Source organism: Opisthorchis viverrini (assembly GCF_000715545.1).
Source record: "Opisthorchis viverrini unplaced genomic scaffold opera_v5_308, whole genome shotgun sequence".
In the NCBI taxonomy this organism is placed as follows: domain Eukaryota; kingdom Metazoa; phylum Platyhelminthes; class Trematoda; order Opisthorchiida; family Opisthorchiidae; genus Opisthorchis; species Opisthorchis viverrini.
In genome coordinates this window covers 173,107-181,867 of record NW_008751957.1, presented here as the reverse complement: position 1 = coordinate 181,867, position 8,761 = coordinate 173,107, and the positions used below count along the sequence as shown (strand labels likewise).

At 41.9% G+C, this 8,761-nt stretch overlaps 1 protein-coding gene across 1 annotated transcript in view; it reads left to right on the top strand.

Moving 5' to 3' along the window:
- Positions 1–8,761, top strand: part of T265_09718 (hypothetical protein) — a gene marked incomplete at both ends in the record, with an annotated part of 47,959 nt that overhangs the window by 22,308 nt on the left and 16,890 nt on the right. The window contains 3 exons of the mRNA XM_009175881.1: positions 4,622–5,116; positions 5,299–5,449; positions 6,897–7,061. Coding sequence (XP_009174145.1) covers positions 4,622–5,116; positions 5,299–5,449; positions 6,897–7,061 — 811 coding nt within the window. The remainder of the gene's footprint in view (positions 1–4,621; positions 5,117–5,298; positions 5,450–6,896; positions 7,062–8,761) is intronic.

The following is an 8,761-nucleotide window of genomic DNA, read 5'->3' as shown; positions in this document are numbered from 1 at the left end:
GAAGAGTTTTACCTTGTGAGTAGTTTCCTTGATTCTGACCTGTAATATGTGTTTGCAAACTGAGTACAGCCATGCAAATTGTTGCCACAGCCCAGAGCAATGGAGAACAGTAATCTGCTCAGTAGATTTTACTTCATTTTAGACAGTTAATGCGTTCACTGATGTGCAATGCTCAAGTATTAGAACTCCTTGACCTTACATGTCATTTAATTTGCTACCGCTTTAGTCATACTGGTAAAAAGCACCATGTGGAACACTTGTTTTTGCGTTTTAAGGCACGGAAATGTTGGTAAATTAATTTTAACATAAATTAAGATAAACAGGATCCCCGAAAGTTATTGATTTCCTGACCATCTTAAAACATTCATTACAGTTTACACAGAGCTAGTAACTGCCCATTGTGCGGGAACATCAGCAAAAGTCTTGTTAGAAGCAACAAATGTGGAATTTTAGGACAGACCCACCAAGATAGTCAGTATATTCTGGGAACATCTAGGGACGTATTGTTTTGATTTATGGTGAAAATTCGAGGGCTTGGATTTTGGAGGTTGTATTAAATAATATTTTTATAGCAGTCCGTGAGATCAAAGTGCGGCCACATTGGTTGAAGGGTCCACTGTGCTTTGCCTTTTGGAAAACCGGCCTAGTTGTTCAGTACTTAATCTTATATACATCGCAGAAAATTCGGTAGATTACCTGAAGCTGAAAAATCAAGTCCTAAATTGTGGGTTTGTCTTAAAACATTTCAGATAATTCCTTGTATCTCACACTATCCGCTTGGTAAGCTCGACTAGCTGATCTGAAAGAATATGTTCATTCTTTTGATTGGTATATTGTTTTTAAGCTTCAGAGGATATTTACTACCGACAAAAATCCACCATGTCCTAACTTCTCCAGCTTTTCCGAACTCCGTCGAGAAACAGCACAAGTGAATTTGCTTACAGTGAGTGTGAAATTTATTACGTTGTACGCAACACCAAACATGAAGGCACTGCGACGAATCTTATTGAGCAGATTATTGAACGAATTTAATCAGAGTTCTGGAAATTAGGCTTCTCAGGGAAGTTAAAATATATCGCACTGCTTTTTAAGACTTGTTCGCAACTTATGCCCCGTTTAAAACCGTTCTATTGGAGAGTGTTTGACATCCGAACGAATGGGCAATGAAATGGAACTCGCTGTCCCCGTAGGAAGCATGTATTTCAAGAAAGCAACTTTTCTGACACAAACTGTTTTCTCTGAGGCTGAGAAAACAGTGGATGTAAGGAATTCCGTTTTCCAAAATGACGGTTTTGATTATGAAAAGGAATTCTCATGCCAGTTTTCTGTCACGGGCAAGGATTTGTCTGCCACATTTAAATGTACCTATCACTGGTTCAACAGCAACTTATACCTGCTTGGGGTTGATACTCGACTTTACGGAAAATATTCGTCTGTCGTGCATGTACAATGGTTTTCATTCCATACCAGTTTGAAATGAAATCAACATAATTCGAAAATTGTAAGACAACTTGACTTTTATGCATCCTTCGTGAACACAATTTGAGTTTCTCGGCTTCTATTTCACAATATATCTGTTTTGTTTACTTATGCCGCACCCCGCTTAACGGAGGAGACTGACACCGAATGATTAGGTGGTCTCCGGATGGAAGTGTCATTTTATCAGCGGAAATAGAAGAACAGAGATGCACTACTGTTTCATTGAAGTGACATACCTGTCGATATAGAACTAGATGATATGAGACATCGAGGCATATAAATCTCCTGTTCACTGATATGGTCGAGAACTTATTGTTGCTCTCTTGTTTCGGTAGTTCGAAAATTATCTAGGCTATACTGGTGACTTACAGATAGGGTCTACATACGTCCGTTTTACAAAATTCCACACAAAAAATCCATGCACAATACCACTGGGATTTTTCAGTTTCCACCTGCCTTTCATAAGTATTCGGCTGGTTCTGCCGCAGGTTTCACTGTGCCCCCTGGCACCACAAAACACGTTGTATCTGATTCTCAAATACGAGTGACTGGAAGTTTGCGACTTGTCCAACAGATGAGCATCGAAGAAGTGAGCTTGGTCATGGGCTGTCAGAATGTTTTTACTGGCCCTACATGTAGTATCTTAAGGTGGAAAAATTCCTCGACATCTTCCAAACTGTAGTAACGAAGCAAGGAGTGGGCTTGACGCAGCATATCTGGCCAACGAAAGGTCTACCTATTGAAATACCACTTTAACGTTTAACCCCACGTGAAAATTAAAAAAATCGTTCAGCTGTAACACCCTTTCGGTGCCTAGCTGCCATGCAACCCGAAAGAAGCACGAGAGCTGGGATACTGCCAGGTTGCCCAAGCCTAGACAGGGGAGGTCGAGAGGCAGAGGCCGGGCTCGAATCACGGACCTTCCGGTTAGTACATTCACGCTCTACCCACTTAAGTCAACCCCACGTACGAGTAAGTTGTTGTTTAATTAAGAAACCGGACTCATGGAAGATAGAAAACTACGCCCACCTAATTAGCCTTATGGAAAGTAAGATGGTTAGAAGGCTGCTGAAAAGTTCCCACCAACCTTATGATTGGTACCACACACATATCCTGTTCAAGTGAACTGAATTCACTCGATGAACAACTACATTTACCTGTTCGTTATCTTTCGTTATGCAGTTAAACTTTAGTCAAGCATTCAGAGTTCAAAGCACCTCTGTATTGCAAGGCTCACTTTGTTATCCGTCAAGTGCGTCAGAACGGTAATCTTTCCAGAGAAAAAGCATATCTGAACTTTCACAGATCCTAACAAAATTATCCATTAGTGCGGGGCTTCAGATTATTGGAGGTGTCTCAGATATACTATAGTTTAGTATCCATGTTGCTCGATATTTAAAAAAAAATGCCTGTTGCAAATGTGCTGAAAGAGTGGTTGCTGGTTGTTCTTGCTCAGATGGTGGCTGACCTGCTCGCAAACTAGTTGCCAAACTTGGCGAACAGTTCAACCGCGATCTGATCAACAGTCAGACACTTATGCAACAATTACTCTAGTGTGAAGCATTGGCTAATGTCTACGTTGCTGATTTGCAAAAACGTAGGATGACTGAAACAATCAATCCAGTTGATGGGAAGCGTTCAATAAAATAATCGTGAAGCCTGTTTAAAGTGCCATTTAAACAATCGAATATTCTCTCAAAAGTCTTGGAAAAACACACGGTGCGGTAGAGAAGGCCTGGTTTCCGCGTTGTAATTTACATGAAATAGAGAAACAGTGTCTACCACGAGATAAGCAATGGATGTCAAAAGTAAAGTTGAAGAACTCAGCATGGGCCGAAAAAGGCCCAAATTTCACACAAGTTTCTTTTGCGTAGGCAGTTGCCATTGCCTCGGCTATAGACCAAAGCCATCTTCTCATAGACTGTGCTCGACTGCTAGGCACTCGGTGAGAAAGGTGCGATCTTTATAAAGCATGTGGGCGGTTTCCGCTGGGCACGAAGTGCTGGCGCTGGAACTGGATCTGTACTTTCTATTAGTTAGTGAAGCGAAGTGCAATGCAAATGCCTCGTGCGACAAACACATGATGTTTGGCATGCGAATGCAACAAAAAGCTGATAGTAACTATTGACAGTTTGTCTTTTGTTTGATTATAAGGGAAGAAACTGATCTCAGACAGAGCTTAGACACTGTAAATTTGGACACCACGTAATTCAGATATTGTCCATACGTGTATGGAAGACCGGCATAAACGGTGTCCGTAAGTGTTGAGTGGATTGTCTTTCTTCACATCACACTTCTCTTTTTTTGTTGGGAAAGAAGCCAGTTTTTCATTTTGCGACAGCAAGGCGGCCGGAAGGTCTACGGTCCGAACCAACCGTAGCATCACGACTGCTCACGTCCAGGGTTGGCAGCCCTGAAATTACCTCAGCCCTCATGCTTCCTTTGAGTTGCACAGCAGCTAGGCACTGAATGGCTGTTACACCTGCAAAAATAGTTGTATCAGAAACTCCAGTTCCTGCGATAACCAGTCTCAATAGCAGACTTTCGTTGTCACTCCAGTGAGATTGTTTTGAAATTTTGGAAAACACAACTTCCAAACTACATTTGTCACCTGGTGCGGATGTGATTGTGCCGTAAAATTTGCTCCACTGTCTCTTTATTGAAAGAAGCAAAAAGCTCAGAAACCTATCACCTGCCTGTATGAAGAGAATGGATGGGCTAATTTTAAAACATTTACTACTCAATTTACTATCCAATCCAGCTAAGCATTTCTGACCTTTGCAATAAACTCGTATAAACTCGTGCAAACTTTGAACTTATGCTGGTCCGCACAAAGTACATGAATTTATTAAGTTTCTGATAAAGATCTGACTCTTGGGCTTAAGGTACATGAATTTATCCCAGTGAATACTCGGCCACACAGAATAAACCACAGTATTGTTGTTGATCGGGTTGTTCTGGTCTATTCACCCAGCTTGGTAATTGGCTTGCAAACATTCGTCACTAAAGGATGAGACGTCATCATTTCGCGTTTTGTTTACATATAATCAGCAGGCACGGAATTTCAGTTTACAATTTTCACCTGCTTGCAACTACCGTCTATTCAAATATTCTGATGCGGAAATATTCCTGCACTTTTCAGCCCGGGGAATGCGACCGAGACGGCACCGTACTGGTGCACAGCGCTAAGGTGCGTGAGCCTTGATGAGTCAGAAGAAGCTGTGGATGGTAACGTCCTGGACTTTACAGAACCCGGTGACTGTTCGAGTCAGGAATGCTCAGACGGGAACAATAGTCATTTCGATGCTCATGACCATTTTGGACTATTGTCAACAGTCAACCGTCGATACCGCGTTGTTCAAACTGGACAACACTTGCTTCTTCACCAAGTACAGAATCAGAACTCAGTTGCACCGTCTAAAAATAAACAAAGGCCCACCTCAAAAACTGCCTACTGTTATCATCCGACTTCCAGTGATTCACCAAGGGAGAGAAAAGCTTTGGATCAACAGATGGGAGAATCGAAAATTGCATCCTGTTGTGATCACTGCACCCCAGCAGACCATATGCTTGTTGCTCTGAGACAGCGATGGCTAAATCTATTGGAGCATCGAAAGCGTTTGTTTGGAGGTTCACTGTAAGTATGGCTAGATAATGGGTAATTAAATCCGGATGATTTTCAGGATTCCTCTGGTGTCATAACGTTTGTGCACTTGGGTCATGTTATTCAATCGCTGCAGTAGTGTGGAGTGCAATTAATCATTGGTGAAAAAAATTGCCAAGCCATATGGCTTAAACCGGTCCTTCTTTCTCGTACAGTGCCCGAAATATGGAACCCCAAACTATGATAAGCCCAAAGAATAAATCAAGACCACAGGGAACAATACATCCTACCAGTAAGAAACTTTTGAAACAAGAGGTATCCAAAGCTCCTGAAGCCGAAGAAATTCCAGAAGGTTTTTCCCAGCAGGTGGGTTTTAAAGCTCTTGCCCTGCCATTACCTCTGAAAAGAACAAATAGAGCGACTGGTGAAAAGGTGGATTTTAATTGGATTTTTTCCTTTTCACTTAAGAATTCCTTGTTGAACTTGGAGTGTTACGGCTCTCTTGAATGATTAGTTAAAGTAATTTTCATGGACAATGGTTCCTATGAATTGTGATTTTTAGCACTTTCAGAAAACGAATCAGATATTCTTACGCAAAGAACACTGACTACTCGTGATGATGAAACTCCCTCAAACTGATGAACTTGTGCAGCAGATAAAATCAAAACGTTCTGGTACTTGCAACTCCTGAACTGTGAATAATAGATTGTTGCATGTAGGTCTAAGCCCCGAGGAAACCAAGTTCCAAAATCGTTGTTTATTTTTGGTTTAGCAACGCTATTTTGTTTAGTTTCGCATAGTAGTGCCCGACACTCTCACAGTGGGAGTAACAGTCAGGCGCAGTCCGTGAGGCAATTAGTGCACAGCCAGTGATATGACGCGTGCATGTGGAGGTTTAATTCATGAAATGGTATCCATACTCTGGTCTTTGGATACGTTACAACAAGCGCCTCTATCTACAAGTCGTACACTGCTCTATTTACACGAAGACGTATATCAGCTAACATGTTATGCGTTTCAAACTTATTAGTCTAGGCTATATGTAGGTTGTATCTGAACCTTTCGCGTCCAAGTTGTGTACATGTGAAAGAAGTACACACAGAAATCTGAAAACACAGTCGACTTTTTAATCCACGTTCAACTCTTTCTTCACGAACACCGTTGATAGAGGCGTGTTCCTCACTACCACATTGGAATTGGACCAAAATACAGAGAAGTAAAAAGCCTATGGCGGTACTGACCGAGATCTATGAAAGGCGTGAAATGTATGGTGAAATTTCAGGGTATGATTTGGACAAGGCTTTTGACAGGTCAGGGGTGTTCATCGGAACGAAAGCGTTACGCATCGATCACTTATGTTGCGTTTAGTGTTTATTATAACCACTGGCTCTTTCAGATTTACTTGAAAACACCAATTGTAAAAAGTGGGTAGTATGGATAACATCAGAGGATTGTGGTAAACCAATGCACATCTTCAAATAGTTGTACTCGGAGATGGCAAAGCAAAAAGGCAATTTTAATAGGTGTCCCATTAAACTTTGGGTATTAAGTGGCGAACACCAAATCACTGTACCATGCGATTTTCCATATTGACTCCGTGAATGTAAGTACTGGTTGGGTAGATGCTGTAGATGTGAGACCGTGTTCATAGATTGTAGAGCCGGTGGATCGTACGTCCTAGTCTACTGTTTTTTTACAACAATACAAAGGTGAACATATACACCGACACCCTACAGTTCTCCTTTTACGTCCTAATTTTGAAGTTACACTGGTATCATCAACTGACTGCACGCCTTTTCCCTGCTTGTTCCAGATCCTTTGCGTGGAGTTTTTTCACATTTCCGCTGGATGTGACCTCGTCTCTTTCCTCTGGAAATGTCTTCAATTGAAGGTGTTACGCTTGCATAGTTGCAACCTGACTACTTCATGTCTGGAGGGCATCGGTTTACTGAAAAATTTGGAAGTTCTGGATTTGAGTGTAAGTTGGTTGCGGTTGGTCGAGGTTGTCCGGCAGCAAAGCATCAATGTTGGACACTGATGTTCGGGTGTCGATGACGAAGATGATGATTGTGGTTGGTCTGTATTGTAGTTCACAGTAAGTCAGAAGAACGCGTAAGTACGGACACGGGTGTATTGGGTACACGCGGCCAAACTGGTCCGCTTTCGTGGCAGGTAAGCAAAACAACTGAGTCACATATCCAGTCAACCCACAGCGCTCACGCGAGCCAACCAATCGGACACACATCCAATTAGCCACTCAAGTCACACGTCAGATCGATGGTGGGACGACGAACGGACACGCACACGCGCTAAATCTCGGACACACCGAAGCAGCCACTACGGTCTGTTAGTGTTAGTAGCTAATTTTTATGTATACTATAACCGTAGACGAGGTGTTCTTTAGAAACTTCAATATAATTATCACATATGCTGTGAACAACCAACGCAAAGTTGCCAGAATAATTTGTGTTCCTTTTGAGTAAATGCAGAGCGGTCAAAACGTCAATACCACTCGTTCGTAATAAACACAAGCCAAACTGAGGGCTGAAATGTCAGTTCTTCGGCTAATAAAAAGTCGAGAGTGGATTACTTTACCGTTCACTTTATTGTTTGGGCGTTTGCCGCACACGGATTATGTCGTCGTATTGTCATGGGATGCATACTGCAAAAAATTAGAGAAATCGTTAAGCTTAGCAGCCTTTTGGGCAAAAGGTTTCAAACAAGTTTATAACGATTGATTTACCCCATTCATTTGTTTTCGAAATTGCATTGGGAAGATGGAAAGTGAGCTGTATCAACACGGTGGATGTTTGGATCACCCAGCTCACCATTTTCTCCTCAGTAATGACAACTAGCAAAATGCAGTCAGCGTGCTGATAACAAGAGAACAATGCGTTGAAACCTACCATTGATTACAGCACCCAACATTTTGAAACGGCAGTTCGCTGTAGTCTATGAAATCAAGAAAAACGCAGTTTCGACCTACATGTCCCAAATCGGAAAGTAATGGAGACTTCTAAGTAGTGTGTACACTAGGATGTTAAAAGGGTGGCCTAAACTGCGGAAACAGTGAGGGTTGTATTGATAACTTGGATGAACCTGACAGTTGAATTGTAAACGCTCAATCACCAATCGCAGTGACATCATCAACCCCTCACTGGCTGCTACCTTGATTGTTGATGAAGCACTTGCCGAACAAATACCTAGCTTGGCGAACAGAACAGAGACCAAGCAGTACCATTGAAATAACTATATTCCAAAACATTACCTCTCAGATGGACTTTCGCAAGAAGTAAACGTTAATGAATTGTCAAAACCAACCTCAAGAAAAATATGGTCACTTAACCAAAGCGTCCATTACGTTTGCCGCGTTTAGAACTCTTCAATAACCATAGTCCGACGAGGCCATATGATCCTCTGGTAAGTACTTTCAAGCAGTTAGTCTTGGGATTTTCGACCGGATATCAAGCTCAAAATCCATGCTGATCATCAAGCCCACACCAAGAACTGAATAGTCGGATCGCTTGATTAAGTCAACAGCTAGTTGGAGTAGGCTGTATTTTTTAAATCCCGTCGTAGATCCAAACCACATGGTCAATAGCATCAAACAACATTGGAAACAACTGATGAGATGTTGACCTATCAATTCAAACCGCCGGTTCCGTGTTGTTTACTTCT